Below are 27,993 nucleotides of genomic sequence, written 5' to 3' on the forward strand. Positions count from 1 at the left end.
CTTTTGTTATTGACCAAATACTTATTTTCCACCATAATTTGCAAATAAATTCATTAAAAATGTGATTTTCTGGAAAAACAAATCTCATTTTTTTCTCATTTTGTCTGTCATAGTTGAAAATTACAGGCCTCTCTCATCTTTTTAAGTGGGAGAACTTGCACAATTGGTGGCTGACTAAATACTTTTTTGCCTCAATGTATGTAAAAAATTGATGCACGCATGACTGTAAGTCACTTTGGATAAAAGCGTCTGCTAAATGGCATACATTATTATTATTATTACATTAACCAGCAATTAGTAAAATAATCGGCGCCTGAGTTAATGGGCTGTAGTATCTGGAGTAGAGATAATCACATTTTAGGCTTAAGATCAACTTTGACTCATTCTTAACTTCTCGATCTAAATTAGAATATTGTGCCGTTAAAGATAACCTATGACCTTGCTCTCAAATGTTATTAATGTAGCTGCAGTTTCAACATGATCTACATTTCAGAGGATGCTGTAAATGTTTTTACTTTGTATGAGTCTCTGCCAAAAAGATATCAACTTCCCTGATGATAATTGTTACAATTGACCCAATATGTTAAACAGGTATTGTAGCTAGACCGGTTATCGCTGCTTACCCGCAATAAGATGGAATGTGAACGTGTATGGCACTTGGCACAAAGAGACATTTAACCTGTTATCTGAGATATGTTAAGTTATCTCCTCATGTTAATTTGATTAATTCCTCTTATAGAGTAGCTAGGCCAAGTCACTTTGGTTACCCCTGTATACAGTACTTATCATACAGTTAGGAATTCATCCCCCTTGGATTTCTTCACATTTTATTGTTATAAAGTGGGATTCAAATGGATTTAATTGTAATTTTTAGTTAATGATCTACACAAAATACTGTGTAATGTCAAAGTGAAAGAAAAATGTATTCTTTTTTTTAATTAAAGGGGGAAAACCCACTAATATATATTTTCAAAATTCAAGTTGGTTGTTGATCATTGCTAGACAGCAATTCAAGTCTTGCCGTAGATTTTCAAGCAAATTTAAGTCAAACTTTAACTCGGCCAGTGTTTCCTTGGTAAGCAACTCCAGTGTATATTTGGCCTTGTGTTTTCGGTTATTGTTCTGCTGAAAGGTGAATTTGTCTCCCAGTGATTGGTGGAAAGCAGACTGAACCAGGTTTTCCTCTAGGATTTTGTGTGTGCTTAGCTTCATTACATTTTTTTTTTTTTTTTTAACTCCCCAGTCCTTGTTGATGACAAGCATACCCATGATGCAGACACCACCATAGTTGAAAATATGGAAAGTGGTACTCAGTCATGTGTTGGATATGCCCCAAACATAACGTTTTGTATTCAGGACAAAAACTTAATCCCTTTGCCACATTTTTTGCAGTATTACTTTAGTGCTTTGTTGCAAAACGGATGGATGTTTTGGAATATGTTTATTCTGTACAGGCTTCCTACTTTTCACTCTGTCATTTAGGTTTGTTTTGTAGAGTAACTATAAAGTTGTTGATCCATCGTCAGTGTTCTCCTATCACAGCCATTAAACTCTGTAACTGTTTTAAATTCACCATTGAAATCCCTGAGCGGTTTCCTTCCTCTCCGTCAACTCAGTTAGGAAGGATGCCTGTATCTCTGTAGTGACTCGGTGTATTGATACACCATCCAAAGATTAATTAATAGCTTCACCATGCTCAAAATATTCAGTGTCTGCTGAACAGAATAAGTTCGTGCAACTTATGTGAATTGTTAAGCACATTTTGGACTTTAGGCTTGCCGTAACAAAGGGGGGGTACTTTTATAAGCAAGACATTTTAGTTGTAAAAAATATATAAATCATTTGTAAACATTTATTGAATTTTCTTTTCACTTTGACAGTTTTTTTGTAGATCAGTGTAAAAAAAATCACAATTAAATCCATTTCCATCCCACTTTCTAAATCAACAAAATGTGAAAAGATCAAAGGTTGGGTGAATACTTATGATAGGCACTGTAAAGGCATCCACATACTTCCCAGACGAAACAGTTCGGGAGAGTTTGTGAATTGTGTCTGATCATGTGTGAGAGGAGACCTATAATAAGCTACAGTATTTCTTTGCCCAGTGCAATGGACACTTTTCAAGTCTGCTTTGAGCTTTATAGCATTAGGCGAAACCAAGACTGTTCTTGGTTTCGCCAATTTTAACATTCAATGTCGGGGGGGGGGGGGGGGTTACTTGGCTGGGGCAGCAGGTAGCCTAGTGGTTAGAGTGTTGGACTAGTAACCAAAAGGTTGCAAGATTGAATCCCTGAGCTGACAAGGTAATCTAAATCCCTGAGCTGACAAGGTAATCAATAATCTGTCATTCTGCACCTGACTGTTCCTAGGCCGTCATTGAAAATAAGAATTTGTTCTTAACTGACTTGCTTAGCTAAATAAAGGTAAAATAAAAATACATTTCAGCTTTTGATGTTTTATTCATTTGTAAAAATGTCTAAAAACATCATTTCACTTTGACATTATGGGGTATTGTGTGTAGATCAGTGAAACAAAGTAGGCAACTAGATTCAGCCGCAGACAGATGGATGGTCGGGGGTCGGAACATATTTATAATCATTTGTTCAATGCAAATTGACCCCAACTAAACCCCAAAAGAGATTGTATTTGAAAATAGCAGTAATTTCATACCTTGATTACATTGAGACACGATCACATATGTCTATTTTTTATTTGTGGGAATACTCGGTAAACAGATTTAATAAATTAAACACATTTTTAGCTGAATTCCTGGTGATTTTCCTTTTTTTTAACCAAAACTAAATTCCTTCTATAAAACTGTGGGGGGCCAAAAAATAACAGGTGTGAAATGCTTACCTTACAGTGAAATGCTTACTTACAAGCCTTTAACCAACAAAAAATAAGTGTTAAAGTATTTACTAAATAAACTGAAAGTAACAATAGATAACAATTTCAAAAAGAAGAAAATAGAAAAATAACAAATAATTAAAGAGCAACAATAAAATAACAGTAACGAGGCTGTATACAGAGGCTACTGGTACAGAGTCAAGGTGCGGGGGCACCGGTTAGTCGAGGTAATTGAGGTAATATGTACATGTAGGTAGAGGTAAAGTGACTATGCATAGATAATAAACAGAGAGTAGCAGCAGCATAAAAATGGGGGGTAGCCATTTGGTTAGCTGTTCAGGAGTCTTATAGCTTGGAGGTAGAAACTGTTAAGAAGCCTTTTGGACCTAGACTTGGCGCTCCGGTACTGCTTGCCGAGAGTCTTTGGCAATTTTTAGGGCCTTCCTCAAACACCGCCTGGTGTAGAGGTCTTGGATGGCAGGAAGCTTGGCCCCAGTAATGTACTGGGCCGTACACACTACCCACTGTAGTGCCTTGCGGTCAGAGGCCAAGCAGTTTCCATACCAGGCAGTGATGTAACCAGTCAGGATGCTCTCGATGCTTCAACTTTTTGAGGATATGAGGACCCATGCCAAATCTTTTCAGTCTCCTGAGGGGGAATAGGCATTGTCATGCACTCTTCACGACTGTCTTGGTGTGTTTGGACCATGACAGTTCATTGGTGAGGAACTTGAAGCGCTCAACCTGCTCCACTACAGCCCCGTCAGTGAGAATGGGGGCGTGCTCTGCCTTCCTTTTCCGTAGGCCACAATCAATTGCATGGTTTTGAATTGCAAATAAAAAAATGACTGGTCACCAAGCCACAGTTCCAGCGAGGAGGTCTGAGCGCAATATTATATTATATTATTTTTTTTTTTTATTCTTCGGAAGACAAATAACTTTTAGTGTTTTTATAACTTTTTTGCTACATTTTACATATACAGTTGAAGTCGGAAGTTTACATACACTTAGTTAAAGCTTGGTCGCAAATAGGTCTTCCAAATGGATAATGACCCCGAACTTCCAAAGTTGTGGCAAAATGTCTTAAGTCATTAAAACTCGCTTTTCAACCATTCCACAAATTTATTGATAACAAACTATGGTTTTGGCAAATCGGTTAGGACATGTGCATGACACAAGTAATTTTTCCAACAATTGTTTACAGACAGATTATTTCACTTATAATTTACTGTTTCACAATTCCAGTGGGTCAGAAGTTTACATACACTAAGTTGACTGTGCCTTTAAACAGCTTGGGAAATTCCAGAAAATGATGTCATGGCTTTAGAAGCTTCTGATCGGCTAATTGACATCATTTGAGTCAATTGGAAGTGTACCTGTGAATGTATTTCAAGGCCTACCTTCAAACTCCGTGCCTCTTTGTTTGACATCATGGGAAAATCAAAAGAAATCAGCCAAGACCTACCGCTCAGTATGGAGACGCGTTCTGTCTCCTAGAGATGAACGTACTTTGGTGTGAAGAGTGCAAATCAATCCCAGAACAGCAGAAAGGACCTTGTGAAGATGCTGGAGGAAACAGGTACAAAAAGTATCTATATCCACAGTAAAACGAGTCCAATATCGAAATAACCTGAAAGGCTGCTCAGCAAGGAAGAAGCCACTGCTCCAAAACCGCCATAAAAAAGCCAGACTACGGTTTGCAACTGCACATGGGGACAAAGATCATACTTTTTGGAGAAATGTCCTCTGGTCTGATGAAACAAAAATAGAACTGTTTTATCGTTATGTTTGGAGGAAAAAGGGGGAGGCTTGCAAGCCAAAGAACACCATCCCAACCATGAAGCACGGGGGTGGCAGCATCATGTTGTGGTAGTGCTTTGCTGCAGGAGGGACTGGTGCACTTCACAAAATAGATGGCATCATGAGGAGGACAATTATCTGGATATATTGAAGCAACATCTCAAGACATCAGTCAGGAGTTAAAGCTTGGTCGCAAATGGGTCTTCCAAATGGACAATGTCCCCAAGCATACTTCCAAATTTGTGGCAAAATGGCTTAAGGACAACAAAGTCAAGGTATTGGAGTGGCCATCGCAACGCCCTGACCTCAATCACATAGAAAATGTGTGGGCAGAACTGAAAAAGTGTATGCGAGCAAGGAGGCCTACAAACTTGACGCAGTTACACCAGCTCTGTCAGGAGGAATGGGCCAAAATTCACCCAACTTATTGTGGGAAGCTTGTGTAAGGCTACCCGAAACGTTTGACCCAAGTGAAACAATTTAAAAGCAATGCTACCAAATACTAATTGAGTGTATGTAAACTTCTGACCCACTGGGAATGTGATGAAAGAAATAAAAGCTGAAATAAATAATTCTCTCTACTATTATTCTGACATTTCACATTCTTAAAATAAAGTGTTAATCCTAACTGACCTAAGACAGGGAATTTTTACTAGGATTACATGTCAAGAGTTGTGAAAAACTGAGTTTAAATGTATTTGGCTAAGGTGTATGTAAACTTCCGACTTCAACTGTGCATTTTACATATACTGTACATTTTGCATACACATTTTGCATACACATTTTACATACATGGTACTTTTATATAAAGCAATCACATAACAATAATACTTAATCTAACATACATAAGCTCTTTAAACCCAACCCTCAGCCACTCTCAGCCCATCCCACCTATCACCATAGACCACCCTCGTTTGGTTTCCATGTGCCATATTTTTTTCAATTGTGCTGTGATGTTATACATAATTTTTTTACCTTTCTAATCGTATAGTTTCCACAGATTGTGAGCTAAAGATGACAACCTTTTCTACAAGTATTATTATATTATTTATTGACAGACTATGGCTTTCCAAATCGCCCAACACTGCTATTTGTAAGGTTAATTTTAATTGCATGTTGTGTTTTTTTTTACCATGCCTGAACCTGTGACAAGAAACAATCTAAATAGGAGCAATACCTGAATAAATGATCTGTTGATTCTGTCTCTTCGTAGCAAAATCTACAGTGCTGAGATTGTTGTATGCCCCATATATATAGCATTCTGTTGGTGGCAAGAATTTTTTATAATAATTTAAATTGTGTTGAATCAATTGTAGTTTTTTGTACCAGTTCATAAACCATGTGCTATGGAATTGGTACATCGAAAATCTCTTCCCATTTATTTTGCAACCTGTAGGTGTCAACATTTTTGTCCTCAAATGAAACTGGTATATTTTTCTATTTATGCCAGTTCTTTTCAGCCAATTTGTATCTATTAATATATGGCAGGCAAACAAGTTCCCTACCTTCTCCCTTTTCCATTTGCCTCCTCCATTTTTGTGGTAGTGCTGCAGTCAGTTGGTTGTAAATTTGGATTGAGCAGATATTCCCATATAAATTATTTTTGATAACTGCATATGTGACATAACTCCTCTGTTTCTATTCATAATATCATTACCAAATATAATGCAATTACATTTTTTTAAATCCCTAAAGAATGTTATTTTATTAACCATAACATTTGTCGTAATATTTGTTCTATCTTTTCTGGAGGATAAAACAAATTGTAACCAGCTTTGTATGGCTTGTTTAAGAAAGGGCGATACTTTAGTCGGAAATTAGAAGTTGTAATCTGTATAAAGGCAAAAATACAATTTTTGAACAAAGGATGAGCCTTTCTTAATAATCTACTGGAGAACCATTTTGGGTTTACCTTATGTATGAGTGAAGCTTTTAGTGAGAGCTTTAATATGTAATCATTTTAGCACCCCAAACTCATATTCATTATATAAATAGGCACGTTTAATTTTGTCTGGCTTAGCATTCCAAATTAAATATTTTTTGCTCATATGATTTAAAAAACGAGTCATCTGGAATAGGCAATGGCATTAGTAAGTAAGTAAATTGTGATAGGACCAAAGAGTTAATCAATGTGATTTTTCCATAAATAGACAAGTATTCACCTCTCCATGGTTGCAGAATTATCTATTTTTGCTAACTTTCTATTGAAATTAATTGTGGTAAATTAATTTATATATATTTTTTAGATGTGAATACCAAGTATGCCCACCATCAACCCATTTTATTGGTAAACTACAAGATAGTGTTAACACTGTATTTTTTAACGATCCAATACGTAATATGTCATAATTAGGTTTTAATCCAGAGAGGCTAGAAAAGTGATCAAGATCTTCAATGAGACTGCAGGGATACAGATTGCAGATTTAAGAAAAAACTAGAGTCATCAACATACATTGACACTTTAGTTTTTATCCCCAGGATTTCTAACCCCTTAATGTTCTTGTTGGATCTAATTTTAATAGCTAGCATTTCAATGGCCATAATAAATATATGTTTTACTCCTCTTAACAGCTCATTGCTTTCTGAGAAGTAACCATTATTTACTATTTTACGTCTGTGGTTGCTGTACAAAACTTTAACCCATTGTATAAGAGATTCACCAAAATTAAAGTAATCCAGGCATTTATATATAAATTCTAGTCGTACATTATCAAACGCCTTTTTAAAATCGGCTATGAAGACCAGGCCTGGTATCTTCGATGTTTCATAATGTTCAATTGTTTCAAGTAATTGTCGTATATTATCTCCAATAGAGTGTCCATGTAAAAAAAAACTGTCTGATCAGGATGAACAATATCTGGTAAAACTTTTGTATTTTTTGTGCTATGCATTTCGCCAGGATTTTTGCATTCACAACATTGAAGTGTTAGAGGCCTCCAGTTTTTTAAATGGACTGGATCTTTATACTTACCACCTGGGTCCTGTTTTAGTAGTAATGAAATCAGACCTTTTTGTTGAGTACCTGATAGTCTACCATTTGTATAAGAGTAATTAGAACATGCTAATAATGGATCTTTGAGTACATAAAAAAAGGTCTGATATACCTCTACTGGTATACCATCAAGCCCTGGTGTTTTTCCAGACTGAAAAGATTTTATTGCCTCAAAAAGTTCCTCTTCTGTAAGTTGGCCTTCACACAGGTCTTTCTGTAAATGTGTTAATTTTACATTATTATTATTATTATTATTATTAGGAAAGAAATCCTTACAGTTAACATCATTCAGTGGAAATGGAGGAGACTGCATAATCATGGATAACTCCATAATTGGTAGAATTTCTATGTTGAAGATTTTCCATCCATTTCGCTTTATTTTTGTAATACATTACACTTGATCGTTCTTGAATAAGTACATCCATTTCTTTTTGTTTTTCCTCTAAACTATTTTGTGCCTCTATAGTACAGTTTCCTTTACTATCTACCTGCGCTGTTACTTCCTCTATTTCCTTTATTAGTCTAATCTCTTTTGAGCTAGACTGCTTTAGTTTTAATGATGAGTATTGTATTAAATGGCCTCTAAAAGTACATTTGAAAGTGTCCCACACGATAAGGGGATCTGCTGTACCTATGTTGTGCAAAAAAAAATGTATATATTAAATGTAGTACACTTTAATATAAACCACATGGAACATTTAATACATCTGGTTTTGACAGGTGCATACTCTGTGACTTGTAGGAAGATTTTATCCCACTTAACCCCAACACTTCTCCAAGTTTTCACTTGATTATTTATTTCTTATGATTAATGATTCATTTTAAGGTTAAAAAAAACAACAACAAAAAACCTGTCCCTCATTTTAAGGTCAACCCTGTTATGTGAACTGAACCCTCATTTTAATATGGTGAAACTATTCCTTTTAAAAACAAAACATTCGAAAGGAACTTTGAACATCTAATAGTCAAGTCTACTATTTTTGGCAATTTTCTGGTGTTTTTTGGTGGAAACCTGAGCAGGTCGAGCATAACACGTCAACACCGTTACCAATTGACAGACATCTCTGCAGAGGGCGAGTATTTGTCAGACACTTCTCATCTGATTTGTTGCTTTTCTTTTCTTATTTGGGTTGAGGGGACCAGGACCATTGGAACAACAGAAAGAGGACATACTGTATCTTGCAGTCAAGTTTGCATTAGGAGCTTCTAAATGAATGTGGTATTTCACATTTCAAGTAGTTTCTTTGTCTTTTATTGTTTTCTCATCAGTCAAGTAAGGATTTCAGAATGGTTGTATACAGTCTTTACAAAGCAGTGTACTTTTAGCAGTGATAGTCAATATAACAACACTTCAAATGGGATTTTTCCACAAGGTCTCTGAGCCAAGTTGCTATGGGGACAAGCCCCAATGTGACACTTGTGGTATAGTAATCACGTTACGACTAGTTCAAGGGCCTCAATAATATTTTGATTGCAATATAAGATTGAATTTAAACGGTTTGACATTGCGTTTTTAATCAATCCAGGGGCTTCACCCTTGTTAGCTCACCAAGAAAGGGCTACTGTATGGAACTAGATTTTACCCTATGTAAACATATTAAATCTCCCATGGTATCTACTGTTGATACAATGGAACAACATGAGAGCTCTGTCAGGCTCAAGTGCGAGGACTAGATTTCATAATACACTCAACGCTTGGTAGAGTGCCTATACACAACTAAAAGAGCCGTAATGGAATGGTGGCAGAACAATGCTCAGGATCCCCCACAAGTGTTAGGAAACTCCCCCATTTTGGATCCCAAAGGGTGGCTGGGTCACTCATCCCTCAGAAAAAATAGGTTACGAAACAAGCATTTGTTTCATTATGGCAACTTTTCTCCTCCGCTGAACGGATTAATGATTGATCGAAAAGCCTAGGTAGCCAAACTGATAGTAATTACATGAGAGCCGTTGATTGTGACAGTGTTCAGTCAGTGGAGCAATTGGAACGTGGAGAATTAACAGGCCTGTTTCAGGCCAAAGTACAGCCAGACAGATTTCCACTCTGGGATTGGTTAAAGCTGGTCAATGGAGGGAATTACATCAGACAGTCAAATTAATTGATATATGAGGTAGGCCTAATTATTAAAATGAGAGCTGATCATTGAGGACTGTAGGACTATAGGCTGGTCTCATTGGAGTATGATAACTCAAGGAAGCTTGATGGGGACATTACAGCCACAACCTACCACTCTCTCTCTCTCTCTCTCTCTCTCTCTCTGATTCAGTCTCTCTCAATCTCTATGGTATATGACTGTTATATCTGGTTGCTATAATCACCCTATACCTTCTTCCCTCTTCCTCCCACGCTTTGATCTCTCTTCCTTCCTGTTATAACGCCTCCATTTAGCTTTTTTTTCTCTCCTACAGTAACTGCCCCTTCTCCCTGGCGGCTGCCCTGGCACGGGCTACAACAGACAGTGTTCTGCAGAGTGACCTCTCCATCTACCACATCCAGAAGACTGTTGAGGATGGAGTAGACCCTTTCCCCCGTGAGTCCCTTGTCAGCCCACGCCTGACATGCAATATCAGGTCATGTACTGACCTAGCTAGGCTACTGTATGGACAGAGTTACTTGTTATACAATATATTAGCTTAAATTCAAAGCCTTTGTCAGTTTAGGTGTTGTTTCAGTCAACACCATGGACAAATTAGAAAAATCACCATTTGTATACTCAGCTGTATACTCAGCTAAATAAAAGCTGAAATAAATCATTGGGCCGGCAGGTAGACTAGTGGTTAGAGCGTTGGACTAGTAACCGAAAGGTTGCAAGATAAAATCCCCATTCTGACAACGTAAAAATCTGTACTTTTGCCCCTGAACAAGGCAGTTAACCCACTGTTCCTAGGCCATCATTGGAAATAATAATTTGTTCTTAACTGACTTGCCTAGTTAAATAAAAAAATTATACTTTTATTCTGACATTTCACATTCTTAAAATAAATTGGTGATCCTAACTGACCTAAGACAGGGAATTTTACTCGGATTAAATAAGTCATTGTGAAATCGGATCATTGTGAAAAACTGAGTTTAAATGTATTTGGCTAAGGTGTATGTAAACTTCCGACTTCAACTGTAAGTTTTATTTTTGAGATTCTTTAAAGTAGCCACCCTTTGCCTTGATGACAGCTTTGCACACTCTTGGCATTCTCTTGAAAAGTTTTATTTTGGTCTCACCTGACCATAGCATCCAGTCCCATTGAAAGTTCCAGTAACGTTTGGCAAACTGTAGGCACTCAAGTTTGTTGTTTGATGACAGCAAAGGCATTTTTATGGCAACCCTCCCAAACAACTTGTGGTTATGTCTGATCGTAGTTTTGGAGACTTTCTGACCCTAAGACCCAAAACACATCTGCAATTCTCCAGCTGTGATCCTTGGAGATTTTTTGACCACTCAAACCATCCTCCTCACTGTGCGTGGGGTCAATGTAGACACTCGTCCTCTTCCAGGCAGATTGTTTAACATCTCAGTTACTTTAAACTTCTGGAAATGGGCATTTTCAACCATTGAGATATTTTCTTATAGCCATTTTTGTCACACATAATTACTGTATTCTCGGGTCTTTCCCATAGTGATGGATGACTATGGGAACTTGGCCTGTGTGTCACCTCATATTTATACCCCAGTGAAACAGGAAGTCATGGCTTACCACTTAAGTGTTCCTAGTCACTCAGGTGAATTTAAAAACTTTAAATAATAATGGGAATATACTTAAGTTAGATTTTACTCATAAGAATTTCTAGGGGTGCCAATAATTGTGGCACATATGTTTCATAGAAAAATATTTATTTCACTTTTTCACATTCATTTTTTTCAATCATTTTACTTCAATTAAAGGTTAGATTTTTGTGAATATTTCGAATGAAAGACCAAGAGGATAAACAGCAAAGACATTTTTTTTCACAGCCCGTTTTGCTCATATTTGCCAAGGGTGCCAATATTAGTGGAGGGCACTGTATATATGATTTTGGCTCAAGTAATTTGTGTGACGAGGTTGCTGTCTTGGGACGGAGGGTGGGTTGGTGAAAGCCATAATGAGAGTGGGTAAGAGGTGGTAAGAATGGAGGATACCAGTCTGTTTAGCCGGGCTCACACACAGACAAACACACACACGCAGAGCTCATACTGCTCCCTGACAGGGTTCTGGGATGGGATGGGAGGTTCAATTTAACTACAGAGCCTGGGGAGCTAGGGAGAGGAGGAGAGGAATGGAGAGAAAGGGAAGAAAGGAGTGTGAGGAGTGGAGGGTGGAAAGAACATGTCCTTAGTTCCACTAAGTGGAGCAGAGAATTCATTCAACATGACGTCGTCCAGATATCTATTGCAGGGGGCTATGGAATCTTAAGGCTCTTACGATGAATCTATAGGACTCTATAGGAAGCATCAGATCTTCTCAAGACGAGTCAGTTCCCCTAATATCCTGTAAGTTACTAATGAACAATTAACCCTTCGCAACAAAGAGCCCGTCCTCCCCAGTTAAGGTGCCACCAACCTACTGTGATGGGAACATCACATATTAAGACGTTTTAAAACGTACAGAAATAACAAACATCCACATTGAAGCTGAACTGAATGTTTGATGAGTTCTGTTCAAATGCGGCAGATACAGTAGCTTAGCGTTTACTGCAATGGCCCAGTAGCCAAAAGGTCGCTGGGTGGAATAAGCGAGCCAACAAGGTGAAAAATCTGTCGATGTGCCTTGAGCAAGCTACTTAACCCTAATTTGCTCCATGGGCATCGTACTACTATGGCTTTTTCCACCCAGGCTTTTTTACTATTTTCTACATTGTAGAATAATAGTGAAGACATCACAACTATGAAATAACACATATGGAATCATGTAGTAGCCAAAAAAGTGTCAAACAAATTCTTCAAAGCAGCCAACTTTTGCCTTGATGACAGCTTTGCACACTCTTGACATTCTCTCAACCAGCTTCATGCGGAATGCTTTTCCAACAGTCTTGAAGGAGTTCCCACATATGCTGAGCACTTGTTGGCTGCTTTTCCTTCACGCTGGGGTCCAACTCATCCCAAACCATCTCAATTGGGTTGAGGTCGGGTGATTGTGGAGGCCATGTCATCTGATGCAGCACCATCACTCTCCTTCTTGGTCAAATAGCCCTTACACAGCCTGGAGGTGTGTTTTGAGTCATTGTCCTGTTGAAAAACAAATTATAGTCCTACTAAGCGCAAACCAGATGGGATGGTGTATTGCTGCAGAATGCTGTGGTAGCCATGCTGGTTAAGTGTGCCTTGAATTCAAAATAAATCACTGACAGTGTCACCAGCAAAGCAGCCCCACACCATCACACCTTCTCCTCCGTGCTTCACGGTGGGAACCACACATGCGGAGATCATCCGTTCACCTACTCTGCGTCTCACAAAGACACGGCGGCTGGAACCAAAAATCTCAAATTTGGACTCATCAGACCAAAGGACAGATTTCCACCGGTCTAATGTCCATTCCTCATGATCTTGGCCCAAGCAAGTCTCTTCTTCTCATTGGTGTCCTTTAGTAGTGGTTCCTTTGCAGCAATTCAACCATGAAGGCCTGATTCACACAGTCTCCTTTGAACAGTTGATGTTGAGATGTATCTGTTACTTGAACTCAGTGAAGCATTTATTTGGGCTGCAATCTGAGGTGCTGTTAACTGTAATGAACGTTTCCTCTGCAGCAGAGCTAACGCTGCGTCATCCTTTCCTGTAGCGGTCCACATGAGAGCCAGTTTCATCATAGCGCTTTATGGTTTTTGAGACTGCACTTGAAGAAACTTTAGAAGTTCTTAAAATTTTCCAGATTGACTGACCTTCATGTCTTAAAGTAATGATGGACTGTCATTTCTCTTTGCTTATTTGAGCTGTTCTTTCCATAATATGGACTTGGTATTTTACCAAATAGGGCTATCTTCTGTATACCACCCCTACCTTGTCAAAACACAACTGAAGCTCAAACACTTTAAGATGGAAATAAATTCCAAATATTAACTTTAACAAGGCACACCTGTTAATTGAAATGCATTCCAGGTGACCACCTCATGAAGCTGGTTGAGAAAATGCAAAGAGTGTGCAAAGCTGTCATCAAGGCAAAGGGTGGCTACTTTGAAGAATATAAAATATAAAATATATTTTGATTTGTTTAACACTTTTTTGGTTACTACATGATTCCATACGTGTTATTTCATAGTTTTGCTGTCTTCACTTTTATTCTACAATGTAGAAAATAGTACAAATAAAGAAAAACCCTTAAGTAGGTGTGTCCAAACTTTTGACTGGTAATATATAAACTCAGCAAATAAAGAAACGTCCCTTTTTCAGGACCCTGTCTTCCAAAGATAATTAGTAAAAATCCAAATAACTTCACATATCTTCATTGTAAAGGGGTTAAACACTGTTTCCCATGCTTGTTCAATGAACCATAAACAATTAATGAACATGCACCTGTGGAACGGTCATTAAGATACTAACAGCTTACAGACCGTAGGCAATTAAGGTCACAGTTATGAAAACTTAGGACACTAAAGAGGCCTTTCTACTGACTCTGAAAACCCCCAAAAGAAAGATGCCCAGAGTCCCTGCTCATCTGCGTGAACGTGCCTTAGGCATGCTGCAAGGAGGCATGAGGACTGCAGATTTGGCCAGGGCAATACATTGCATTACTGTGAGACACCTAAGACAGCGCTACAGGGAGGGAGACAGGACAGACAGCTGATCGTCCTCGCAGTGGCAGACCATGTGTAACAACACCTGTACAGGATCGGTACAGAACATCATACCTGATGGACAGGTACAGGATGGCAACAACAACTGCCAGAGTTACACCAGGAACACACAATCCCTCCATCAGTGCTCAGACTGTCCGCAATAGGCTGAGAGAGGCTGGACTGAGGGCTTGTAGGCCTGTTGTAAGGCAGGTCGTCACCAGACATCACCGGCAACAATGTTGCCTATGGGCACAAACCCACCGTCGCTGGACCAGACAGGACTGGCAAAAAGTGCTCTTCACTAATGAGTCACGGTTTTGTCTCACCAGGGATGATGGTCGGATTAGCGTTTATTGTTGAAGGAATGAGCTTTACACCGAGCCCTGCATTCTGGAGCGGGATCAATTTGCAGGTGGAGGGTCCGTCATGGTCTGGGGCGGTGTGTCACAGCATCATCGGACTGAGCTTGTTGTCATTGCAGGCAATCTCATCGCTGTGCGTTACAGGGAAGGTATCATGTGGTACCCTTCCTGCAGGCTCATCCTGACATGACCCTCCAGCATGACAATGCCACCAGCCATACTGCTCGTTCTGTGCGTGATTTCCTGCAAGACAGGAATGTCAGTGTTCTGCCATGTCCAGCAAAGAGCCCGGATCTCAATCCCATTGAGCACGTCTGGGAACTGTTGGATTCGGAGGTGAGGGTTAGGGCCATTCCCCCCAGAAATGTCCGGGAACTTGCAGGTGCCTTGGTGGAAGAGTGGGGTAACAATTCACAGCAATAACTGGCAAATCTGGTGCAGTCCATGAGGAGGAGATGCACTGCAGTACATAATGCAGCTGGTGGCCACACCAGATACTGACTGTTACTTTTGATTTTGACCCCCCCCCCCCCTTTGTTCAGGGACACATTATTCAATTTCTGTTAGTCACATGTCTGTGGAACTTGTTCAATGTATGTCTCAGTTGTTGAATCTTGTTATGTTCATACAAATATTTGCACATGTTACATTTGCTGAAAATAAATGCAGTTGACAGTGAGAGGACGTTTCTTTTTTTGCTGAGTTTATATATGTACTCTATTTACACTGAGTGTACAAAACATTAAGAACACCTTCCTAATATTGAGTTGCACCCCCTTTTTGCTCTCAGAACAGCCTCAATTCGTCAGGGCATGGACTCTTCATGGTGTCAAAAGCGTTCCATATTGACTCCATTGCTTCCCACAGTTGTGTCAAGTTGGCTGGATGTCCTTTGGGTGGTGGACCATTCTTGATACACACGGGAAACTGTTTTGTGTGAAAAAGTCAGCAGCATTACATTTAACAATATAATCATAGTGTTACTCCTCACAGGCAAACAAAAGACAGGGGAGAGAGACATGCGAGTGTAGGCGTGCAGACAATAAGTGACCTATTCCCATGAAATCTGGTAGGAGCGCAGTCTGCAGCACACAGACGGAGACGGTGTGGAAGAGAAAATGTCAGCCATCCCCTCCGGGAGACCCAGCCGGAGAGATCACTTCATCATGACATCCTCTTTTCCCCTCCTTCATCCATCTCTCTGTCCTTTTCCCCAGCCCCCAACCCATTTGCCAGATGGCCGCTCTTGCCCACTTGTCCTTAATTCCACTGGAACCATCTTCTCTCTTCCATTGAGCTGTTTCCCCTTTTATTCCCTGTGTAAGGACCCAATGTTAGCTTACATGAGTGGTTTTGGGTTGGTTCAAGTGTGACAGATCTCAAGTATGGAAAACAGGGGTTCCCAGACTAACGGGTCATTTGGGACTGAATACGTGTGTGTGTGTGTGTGTGTGTGTGTGTGTGTGTGTGTGTGTGTGTGTGTGTGTGTGTGTGTGTGTGTGTGTGTGTGTGTGTGTGTGTGTGTGTGTGTGTGTGTGTGTGTGTGTGTGTGTGTGTGTGTGTGAGAGAGAGAGAGAGGGGGCACATATTTGGGCATAGGAGCACATTGCTGTGCCTTTCTTTGATTACTTGTGTGTGGTTGCATGTCAGACAACAGGTCTCACATTCAGGTAGCCTAGCAGCAGGTGGCCTAGTGGTTAGAGCTTTGGACCAGTAACCAAAAGGTTGCTGGATCGAATCCCCGAGCTGACAAGGTAAAAATGTGTTGTCTTGCCCCTGAACAAGGCAGTTAACCCATTGTTCCTAGGCTGTCATTGTAAATAAGAATTTGTTCTTAACTGACTTGCCTAGTTAAATAAAAACATGAGTGTATATTATTCAGCACATTCTTTTCATGTGACTATATGCATCTGTATGCCATTCTTTTCACCAGTGCACTAATGCATCCATGTGTAGTGTATAGTGTGTAGTGTACTGTATGTGTGTGAGCCTGTGGTCTGATCACATGCCATTTGTGTCTTTGTTCATGCGTGTGTCATCTTTTAGAGATTGAGTCGGTGGCATTTGCCAGGCTCATTTTCAACAAACTGTGTGAAACATGCTGCCTGTGGCTGAAAGACTTCCCTTACCGCCGCCGGCCTCAGCCCTACTATGAGACTTCCATCCATGCCATCAAAAACATGCGCCGCAAGATGGAGGACAAACATATCGTCATCCCCGACTTCAACACTCTCTTCAACATACAGGTAAGCATGAACAGAGTAGTCATTAACAACAGGTCTAGGATCAGTTCAACATACAGGTAAGCATGAACATAGTAGTCATTAACCACAGGTCTAGGATCAATTCACTCTAGCATGGTTAATGAGGATAGAAGATTTCAACCACAGATCTAGGATCAGATTACCCTTCAGTTCTAACCATAACCATTAGGGGGATGTGGATTCAACTCTTTAAATTCAATTACCATTAAAGTGGTGTTTCTGGTTAAGCATAAGAAGAAAGGGTGGGAAAGGAGGGCTCTAGTACTACTATAGTTCTGCCCTATGGCTTCTCTCTAGTGGCCTTAAAAGTGCTTAATCTAAAAGAGCTCGCTGGAAACCCCAAGACACACGGCGTATGAGCACAAAATCAATACATTGTTCTTGGCACCACTCATAAGATTACCCTCCTATCAAAGATGGACTTCAGGATTTATGTCCTTGTTTGAATGTTTCTTGGCAACGTTTGGCCTAAAACTTGATGCAAGAACAATAATACACAGTATCACCATGTGATATAGCGCATTTCAATTCAGGAAATAACAGGACATTTCTATTCCAAATTCTTCTCTTCAAAATCATTGTCCACTGGCTAAAAAGAGACCACTTTATTATTCTGTGTATATCAGCTAATTAAGAGACTAAGTGGGTTAACCCAGTGGCTAATCCAGATGCCCATCTCACTTCACTATAGGGAGAAGATCAATAAAACTCCACTATCTAACTTATTCCCAATACAGCCCCAATGAGAGCAGTAAATAATAGCACATTAGGTGGCTGCCAGTGAATTAAATGCTTCTAATAGCATTATTGGCCATAGTGCTCTAGCGTGCTCCCTTGGGCATGAGGGAAATTATTTAAATGAAGCAGAACAACACACCCTAACAGCCCACCCCCCCACACACCACACACACACACACATACACACACAAACAGACTGACAGACTGACACACACACGCCACACTCCAGGCTGATAATAGCATGTTATCTGAGCCACACAGAGTCAATCAGATCTGTCATTGAAATCATATCGTTATTGGTTTGCCAGTCATCCCAAATGATTATGGACACTTCCCTCACATCCCTTCTGAACCAACCGACCAATGAGACATCCCAGACAGGCAGACGCACCAGCTCAAAGATCGTCATATAATGAGATAATTTTTCCGTCTGATCAAATGTTTATTCATTCTGTTAAGCGTGCTAGTGGTGGGTAAGCCGGCTAATTGGCATTAAACCCCAGTTAATTAAAGCAGATGGATGAGTGGAGACACAAACTGGTTATATTTGGATTTGCATATTCGCGACGAGGCACTACACATGCCATTCATGGAAAACGCACAACGTCATGAGAGTGACACACAACTATGCTGTATACGCAATGGTAATTTAGAATTTACTATGACCAGTTAAGTTTGTTTATGGAACCTTGTTGTAAAGAGGATTGAGATTGGACAGATGAATGCTTTGCATTGCTTCATACTCTGATGTTTACAAAGCATGAAAGTCTCTATACATAAATCACCATCATGTTACAACAAGTGATGACTCCAATGAAGGGAAGAAATATTGAAGCTATATGACATTGCAGGTCATACTGTTTTAACCTTTGACCTTACACTGTGTGTTTTCAGGACCAGGAGGAGCAGGCCTTCTTCGCCGTGTTCGATGGCCACGGGGGCGTGGACGCTGCCATCTACGCCGCCAACCACCTCCACGTCAACATGGTGCAACAGGAGTGCTTCAGCCAGGATCCAGGGGAGGCCCTTTGTCGCGCCTTCAGAGTCACTGACGAACGCTTCATCCGGAAAGCTAAGATGGAGGTATGGGCTCAAACATTGGCCACATTAATCTTGAAGGTTTAATTTCAATACTACTGGTATTGTAGAACTGCAGAGATGCAAGGTTAGTTCAAATGTCTGAGCATTTGTTATTACTGTTCAGAATTTGCTTCTAATAGATGTAACATTTCTGTGAATCATAGTAAACAGTTATTACTGTACACTCATGTTTTTATGTCTAAATGTGTGTGTGTGTGTGTGTGTGTGTGTGTGTGTGTGTGTGTGTGTGTGTGTGTGTGTGTGTGTGTGTGTGTGTGTGACAGAACCTGCGCTGCGGCACCACGGGAGTGGTGACCTTCCTGAGGGGGCGGACCCTGTACGTGGCCTGGCTGGGGGACTCTCAGGTCATGCTGGTCAAGAAGGGCCAGGCCGTGGAACTGATGAAGCCTCACAAGCCTGACAGAGAGGTAATGCACACAGACACACACGCAAAATACACTCACTTAATCACTGTTCAGTTCACACACAGGCGCTAACATCACTTGAGCAGAGATGTCTGTCACATATACAAGCACATACCGTTATACATAATACCATCTTTCTCTCTCCCTCTACAGGATGAGAAGCAGCGTATTGAAGCTCTGGGAGGCTGTGTCATCTGGTTCGGCACATGGAGGGTTAATGGCAGCCTGTCCGTATCCAGAGCCATAGGTACACCAACAATCACCCTATGCCTTATACAATTATATAGTACAATATACATATATAGTACAATATACAGACTGCAGCTGCTGTACCATGCCTGTTGCTGAGTCCCCCCTGGACCTCCTCTGGTTGGAGGGGGGGGGGGGGGGGGGGTGTTTTTACCTTGGTCACCGCGAGTGTGAATGAGAGGAGTGTTGACAGAATTGAGAGGTCAGCAAGGGGTCGGAGTATGTCGTGTAAGTGTGTCCTGCAGAGAGTGCGTATGTGTGCCTGCATACTTAGCAGGAGGCCCATAATCAGTCTAAACTATTTGGGTGATTATGCGAGCGCCGGAACAGAGAGGTCATGACAGAGTCTAATGGGCCATAGCCAAGGGCCAGCTGACACAGTGCTGAGTGGGAGACAAATAGCAACCCAGAGGTGAGGGTTGCCTGTACCTATATGCATACACGAGTGTACGTAACCAGTCTGATTTCCCAGCAGCTATTTAAATCTTAATGGAATTAGATGGAACAATCTCACAGCTCCAATACTACAACATCACTGGCATCAACATAGGAATTCACTGTAAAGACTGCCTTAGAATCCATCCTGTACCTATTCACATACACAACAGGGTTGGGGACATTTCAAATTGAAGTCATTCTATTCAGGAAGGGATTTTTATTTTTAAATAGCTTAGATGCACTTTTTTCAATTATTGATTTGGAATTTCGGTTAACTGACCTTTTTTTTTACCCATTTTTCATGGTATCCAATTGATAGTTACAGCCGTGCGTCCTCCAAAACACAACCCAACCAAGCCGCACTACTTCTTGACACAATGTCCACTTAACCCGGAAGCACCAATGTGTCAGAGGAAACACTGTACAACTGGCGACCGTGTCAGCGTGCATGCACCCTGCCTGCCACAGGAGTTGCTAGTGCGCGATAGGACAAGGACATCCCTGCCGGCCAAACCCTCCCCTAACCCGGACGACGCTGGGCCAATTGTGCGCCGTCCCATGCGTCTCCCTGTCGCGGCCGGCTGCGATAGAGCTTGGACTCGAACCCAGAATCTCTAGTGGCACAGCTAGCACTGCGATGCAGTGCCTTAGATAACTGCGCCACTCGGGAGGCCACTGACCTCAATTCTAATTGACCTCAAGCACTGATTCACAAGGCAACTTGAGGCTAGCTTCTAGTCTTATTTCCCGGTAGCTATTTTAGAGGTGGCTAGTGAGGAAGCCCTACTGTGACCTTCTGTTCCCAAATCCTAAAGCTTCCCTAATCTGATATCAAAACAACCACTTCCTCGACAGCAAATACTGTAGCTGCTACATTAGAACTGTTTCCTACTGCATGAAGGAGAGGGGAGAGGACAGATATTGCTACACTGATATTAATTTATATGTTTATATAAATACATTAATCACAAAAGGCTGAACAGAAAGCAGAGGTGACAAGGCGGCAAGCAGCAGATATTATATTATTTTTTATTAAATTAAAATGTATTATTTATTTTTCTCCACCTTGATTTCAAAACAGATGCATAGCATGGTGGACTTGACAGAAACAGCAGCACTGAATATCAAATTATATTGCTTTCAGCTCTTTGGGGTGTTTATGCCCAGGTTGCTGTTCAGCACTTTGACAAATGTTTCAATTATATATTTTTTTACAATATATGATTTGTTTCCCTCGTTTCTTATCTCTCTTTCTCTTGGTGATTGATAGGCGACAATGAGCACAAGCCCTACATCTCTGGCGATGCCGACCACCACATAGTCACATTGGACGGCACGGAGGACTACCTGATCTTGGCCTGCGATGGCTTCTACGACACAGTCAGCCCTGATGAGGCGGTGCGTGTGGTCAGCGACCACCTGACGGAGAACAGTGGCGACAGCACCATGGTGGCCCACAAGCTGGTGGCCTCGGCCCGCGATGCTGGCTCCAGCGACAACATCTCCGTCATTGTGGTCTTCCTTAGAGACCTTCGCGCTACCCCCCTGGGAGAGGAGGAGGGGGTAGGGAAGGAGGTAAAGGATGAGGAGGTGGAGGAGGAAGGGCAAGGGGAGATGGCATGCCAGGACGGGGGCACCGCGGACGTTGGGGGGAAGGGTCACTGTTTCCTGCAGCAGTGCTCAGCTCCAGCCGACCTGGGCTATGAAGACCGCATGGACTCGTTGACGGACAGAACCAGCCTAGGCCTGCTGGGGCCCACGCTGGGAGAGGAGGGTCCGATCAGGCTCCCCCTGGCCAGCTCACACCCGTCCCTGTCCTTAGGCCTCACCCAGAACCTCATGCCTGCCGAGAGCCATGGCGCGGGCTGGTTGCCCTGTCTAGAAGAGGGGCTAAAGGGCTTCAGGCACAAGCCCCGGCCTAAACTCCAAATCCCCACCTGCCAGGAGCCCAGCTCAGATGGACAATGGCCCCTGGCGGCCGCCCTGTTTGGCTACGCGGGGAGGCACACCCGGAGGATGGAGTGTGTGAGCCCCAGGTGGGGGTGGGGGTCCCGGGATTGGGGCAGAGCGCCCAGGGAGCTCCCCGGCCTGCTGCACTCCACCCGTAGTGTGCCCTACCCCCAGCGCTGCCCTGAGAGAAGGCCTGGGGTGGCCCTCCCCCACCTACCCAACGGCAGCAGAGTCTGATGATGTGACGTAATCTGCACTAGCTCTTCTCTCTCCTGCCCCTTCCTTTAACTGACTACAGTCATTCATTCATCCATCATAAACTCCTCCTCCAGGATACTGGCACCACCCCGTCCGTCCGTCCATCTCTACATGCACCTACCCCTCCCCATAGCCACACAGCCCCATTCAGGAGGCCGGACATAACAATTTACTGCTCCTGGCCCATATTGAAAACACACACTGTACTGTACTCTCAGATTCATAATGGAATACACATTATCCACTCACTCCATCTCCATAAATGGGAGTAGTTAATACAGGATTCTAAGATTAGTGGTCACTTACCTGAATAAATCCAACATATATAGACCGATATGTATTTCAGATGAGGTTACAATAGAGGATAATGGCATCTAAAAGGGGATATTATTAAGAAATGATATTCTATTTATAATGTTGGGGATGACGTCATCCAAGAGCAGACATTAATCAGTCCTTGCTATGCCTGTCAAATTGATGTTTACATAACACTAAACACAAGATGTGTTCTCATTGACGAGAAGTCTTTCCCAACAGGTTGGGTGTGAGTAAGTTCCCTATCAGGCAATACTTACTGGGCCAGAATAGTTCAGACAAAGCAGCAGAACAAATGCCTTCAATATCTGTCACTTAAGACCATTTCCTGAAAAAGAAAAATGGATGGGAATTTTGAGCCTCAGTCGACAGAGTCCCTTCTAAGCTTCCCATTACAATGCGGACCCATGTGTGTCATATCACTTACATGGACTACTTAACCAATCACTATGCTGCTTTATAATTTCACTAACAACAATAGAGCATAAGAATGATCCATGTCAAAGTCTTCATCTCTGGTTTGACAAATATAGTAAATTAATCTTAATCTCATTATCCTTTCAAATGTAAATGGTATTTTTTCTGAAACTCCATAGTTTCAGCAGGTAGCCTACTGGTTAGAGCATTGGACTAGTAACCAGAAGGTTGCTAGATTGAATCCCCGAGCTGACAAGGTAAAAATCTGTTCTGCCCCTGAACAAGGAAGATAACCCACTGTTCCTAGGCCGTCATTGTAAATAAGAATGTGTTCTTAACTGACTTGCCTAGTTAAATAAAGGTTAAATGTAAAAAAAAAAAAATAGTAAATACTATCTAGCAATGACTAGGTTCTATAAAATGTGGCTCCACTCTCCTGGCCCAGGCAACCACCATTCAATATTTATCAAAGAAGGTTAATTCTCGCTGTTGGAAAAACCCATCTTTATACCCTTAAGAAAACAGGAATTGTTTGTGCCATTCCTGACATTTTCAACTTTTACTAACACATTGTGCCATTTCCATACTTTTGTTTAAAAACCTCACCCGCTCCCGCCCTCCCCAGTCTCATTGAGTTCCCAGGGGCAGGAGACAAGGACACAGGAAACAAGTGACCAAACCACCTCAGTGACCCACAGTCACACGGAGAAACACCCCCAGCCAGTCAGTCAGTTCCCACTCACTGTCATTGCTTACTGCTCCTCTGAAACAACTAGTCGTCGGTCGCCTGCTGGCCTACCCACTGAAAGCATGGTGGTCATTTACAGAAGGCCATTTGGACAGTCACCATTAAGCATCTCCAGAGAGCAGAATGTATTCCAGTTGTAGAATGTACATGGAGCCCTCCCGGGACCTTCATAGATGGGCCAATAGGACTGAGACAGTAGTGGTGTTCTGGACTTGTAGCGACGCTCCCTGTGTGGATGTAAGAAAACCATTTCTGGATGCAGTACACCTGGAGGACAATATTCTGGAGGTGTTTTGTTGATCGTGGGAGAGGAAATAATCTATAATTTATCAGCTATCTGCAGGGATCCTCACAGATCTGAGCATTCTATCCTGGTGTTCCACTCTGAAGGAGCAGGATGTGAATAAGCGCACTGCCTCTCGGGTTAAAAGATGCCCATGCCCATGCTTCTGCATCTTTCTCTTTGCGTAACCAACACATGCATTTCGACTCTCAGAACAGCGGACCACACTAATTGCCATTTTCTGACCAATTATGAAAGACAACCATAAAGTTGAATATATAAAGGTAGTTATTGAATGCCCCGAGTCTCCCCAACCTCAGCCCCACCCCCACTCACATCACCTGCTTTTTTGGAGCTTTCTGCTTCTTTTTGAGCAAAAAAGTGCACATCTTTCCCATCCTAAACATTCCTAACACGGGGCACCAATTGCTTATTGAAATAGTAGTACATTCATATTATGTACATGTAAGTATGAATGTGTGCAGGCGTGTGTGTACTTGTTGAGTGTATGCATGTGGTCTGTCTTATACGTCTGCTATATAAAATCACCACTGTAAGGTCACCAGGATGGTGGCACAATATTCTGTGTTGATATCAAGCTTCACAGCCCCCAGCAATGTACTGTACTGTTCATGTGACACCTTTGGAAGGAGAGTCGTATACGTTAGCAGTGCTTGAGTGACAAGGGAACATGGGAATTTAAATGCTCCTCAAGGACCATCCACTGAAATGTCAAAATGGTCACCCCCCCACAGTCTTCTATAGCTTCAGTCGTTTATAAGACGCTGAACCTTAACCAAGCCATAAACAAAAAAGCGAACTCTATAGTTCCTCAGCTAAACTTGCTGGCTCGCTTAACCCACAGTTCTTCTCTTTCTCACCCACTGCTGCGGTACAAAGGACCCCCCCATGCCAGTATGACACTTTCCCTGATGATAGTAAAAGACCACACAGTTCAGGTCTCTTCCCCTCTCTCCCCTTCCCTTTCCTATGTCACTCAATTGCTCTCATGACTCTGCACTGTGTCCACAAAACGCTTTGTTCCTGTAAGCAATAATGAATCGCGCGTGGAAAGGCTCTCTCAGAGGGTTTGTCTTCACTGAGAAAGGCAGAGCTAGAGCCAGATCAAACTAACAACAGCCACCCTCCTAAACTCTTACCAGTGCTCACATTGACATGAGCACACACCACTTTACTTCTGCTCGATGGTAGTATGGGACACAATCTATGATGTACCCCTTGGACAGTTGTCGCTGTACACTAATACGTTTGGTGGCCAAATTGAATTAGTCCCAATGAGAAACAGAACAAAGGGCTCTATTCAATCTGTATAACTGAAGTGTAGCAGATCGCACAATAGAAATGTAAAGGTCATTTCTGATTGAGCAGACAAATGCATTGTTTACTGTGAATGCAGTTTCCACTAACATGGGAACATTGCCTTGAAATTTCAATAACGCTGTAACGCAATACCTCTGTGATATGGATTGAATCCAGCCCAAAGTGTCTCTAAGCTTGGCCAGCCTCCTCTCACAGGGCGGTTCAAACTCTGTCCACCAGGCATCCCTGAAGACAAACCCATGACCAGCTGTTCCCCAACCTGCAGGTTAGATAAACCAGTAAGTTTCAGTATCTGTATTTTCTGTGTTCTTCTCGTAATATAAATATGTGTGTGTATCTGAACTGGTGACTAGTATAAAGATTAAACCAAGTCTTTTGTCTGATGAGTTTTATTTGACCTCTTGTACAACCAGATGGATTATAATTAGGCCTATGGAATTCTCCCAAACGTGTGTGTAAACCCTCAGCTGTGTGCTGTACTCTTGTCGAAGACTCCAGCGGCTCCACTTAGAGAGCCAGGAGACTTAATTAGTGTCCTTAGCCTCCACCTGTCAAGCCTAGACGATAGCGATAGAACAGCCATATTTAATTAACTACCCAAGATTATTTTTAATCAAGGCCTCCAACTGTCCTGTGGTGATATGCGCATATGCCCATGTATGTACACGATGGCTAGTGTTCACAGTTTAGGTAACTGCCAGCACCCTGTAAAGTGTGTCCAGCATTCTTAAGATAGGGATGGCAAGCTACAGCATTTTAATAAAATATACTGGAAAAGGAAGAGGGCACTTCCTTGTTAACATCCAAGCAGAGAAACGGAAACATTGCTATGTTTTTATTTCACCCTCCAGGTGGAATGAATGGTGTGCAGTCATGTCTATTTATCTGTTCTCTGGCATAAAACATTCATCATCCTCATTACTTATTCATGTGTACTTTTTTCTTTAAAGCATTCTACATCAAGAACACTTCACAAATTACAACTGAATTTCGGAAACAGCTTTTCAGACACATAGCACATGGTATGGTATACTATTTACAGATGGAAATGCAGGGAAATACCTGCTGACTCAAACATTTTACATTATTTAGCAGCACCACAGCTGCGGTTTTGTTCATGGCCTTTCTTGCTGCTAGGTTTAAGGCACACATACAAATAATGAGAGTAAATCCCTGCTGTTGTCAGCTTGAGGACACACACACAACTTAATTACTATGACCGTGACCATATCTGGAGCAGTTTAGCGTCTGACATAACAGATGAGTGAGCGTTAATATCCACCAGGTTTCACAAAAGATTGCGTGTTCCAAATGTAATCGAGAGTCACCCCCACAGGAAAAGCCATGGCTTTAATCTATGTCACACTAGTGACCGATTAAGGGACATTCAGGGCATCAGAGACCAAATAGACCCATTTTCTCATTTAGGGGAGTGCTTTCTGGGAGCCTGCAAATAAGGGTAGAAGATGTGTTGTGAGAGGGACATTAATTGAAGGCTGAAATAGGGACTACTCTAATGGAGTCTGTCATTACACAAAACACTGTCAGAGCTGCTTTGCTCGGAAGTTATCAACAGACTCCTGTTGCTATAAAAACTAATCAGCTCAACACTTAGGGCTAGATTCTATCAGATCCGCCCTAGCTGACACCCACATAGCGGTTGTTTTGACGGTGTCGGAGGTGGATCTGTGTTAGAGCTGTCAAATCTACATGCGGCTCCCAGCATTATACCTAAAGCGGACATTGCCATTGGCAGCACGGAGTTGCATTAAGATAAATCCCATGCAGCATTGTTTACAAGTTTGAACACTAAAATGTGAGATGTCATCTATATCTTGATTAGGCTGATAGAAATCCTCATTATTTTGTTTAATTATTTTAAATTTGAGCGTCATTATTTCTATATAGCCTACACTTTGTTCTGAACTTCTAACACACGTGTCAAACTCATTCCACTGATGTCCGAGTGTCTGCAGGTTTTCACTCATCCCGTATACTTGATGAATTAAGGTCACTAATTAGTAAAGCACTCCCCTCACAATGTTGTCTAGACAGACACTAGGCCCTCCATGGAGTGGGTTTGACACCCCTGTTCTAATGTAAATGTAAATGTGTGGGTGTGACTTTGTGACAATGATCACAAGAGCAGCTGCTCACCGATTTGACAGGTCTATCGCAGTTACACCAACACCGCCAAAACAAAGCCATGCATGTGTCAGCTATAGCCGGTTAACGCTTGATCTGATCGAATCAAGGCCTTAATCTGGATGTATTCGATCTGCTGTTCTAGTTTGGGTGAAATCAGGGGTAAGGAAAAGGGGCATTACAATATGAACATTTTCAGTGGAAGAGCTGAGGCACTTCCTAAACATAAACTTAACAGATATGAAAAACTATCATAACATGATGGGAAGAGACATTACAGGGTACATTATGACCTGTACATTGTGGCCTTATTGACAACACACTAACCAAACTGGCTTAGACCTAGAAAGCTGTTCAAATCCATCAGTAGTTCAAAACAACTTATTCATGAGAATCAATTCAAACTAATGTGAGCAATTACCCAAAAAAACATTGGTATGAAGTGGAGCACTAGTGATGGCACTTTGAAGTAGCTTCGCCACATTACATATGTTGGTAATGTGAATACATATACAACATTATGGGGTGGTTAGAAATGGGATGAGGGAAACCTGCTAAACAGACTATTAACCTGTAGTAGGATAACTAACTTGAGTCGT

General features: G+C 41.5%; 1 protein-coding gene across 1 annotated transcript in view; it reads left to right on the forward strand.

Annotated features, from left to right (window-relative positions):
* LOC120057446 (protein phosphatase 1E-like) overlaps positions 1-22,124 on the forward strand; it is a 105,093-nt gene extending 82,969 nt beyond the window's left edge. The window contains exons 2-7 of the mRNA XM_039006063.1: positions 10,049-10,170; positions 16,790-16,989; positions 18,640-18,828; positions 19,110-19,253; positions 19,404-19,497; positions 21,208-22,124. Of these exons, the coding sequence (XP_038861991.1) occupies positions 10,049-10,170; positions 16,790-16,989; positions 18,640-18,828; positions 19,110-19,253; positions 19,404-19,497; positions 21,208-22,124 (1,666 nt within the window). The remainder of the gene's footprint in view (positions 1-10,048; positions 10,171-16,789; positions 16,990-18,639; positions 18,829-19,109; positions 19,254-19,403; positions 19,498-21,207) is intronic.
* Positions 22,125-27,993: the final 5,869 nt, after the last annotated feature.

This window comes from Salvelinus namaycush, chromosome 12 (assembly GCF_016432855.1).
Source record: "Salvelinus namaycush isolate Seneca chromosome 12, SaNama_1.0, whole genome shotgun sequence".
Lineage (NCBI taxonomy): Eukaryota > Metazoa > Chordata > Actinopteri > Salmoniformes > Salmonidae > Salvelinus > Salvelinus namaycush.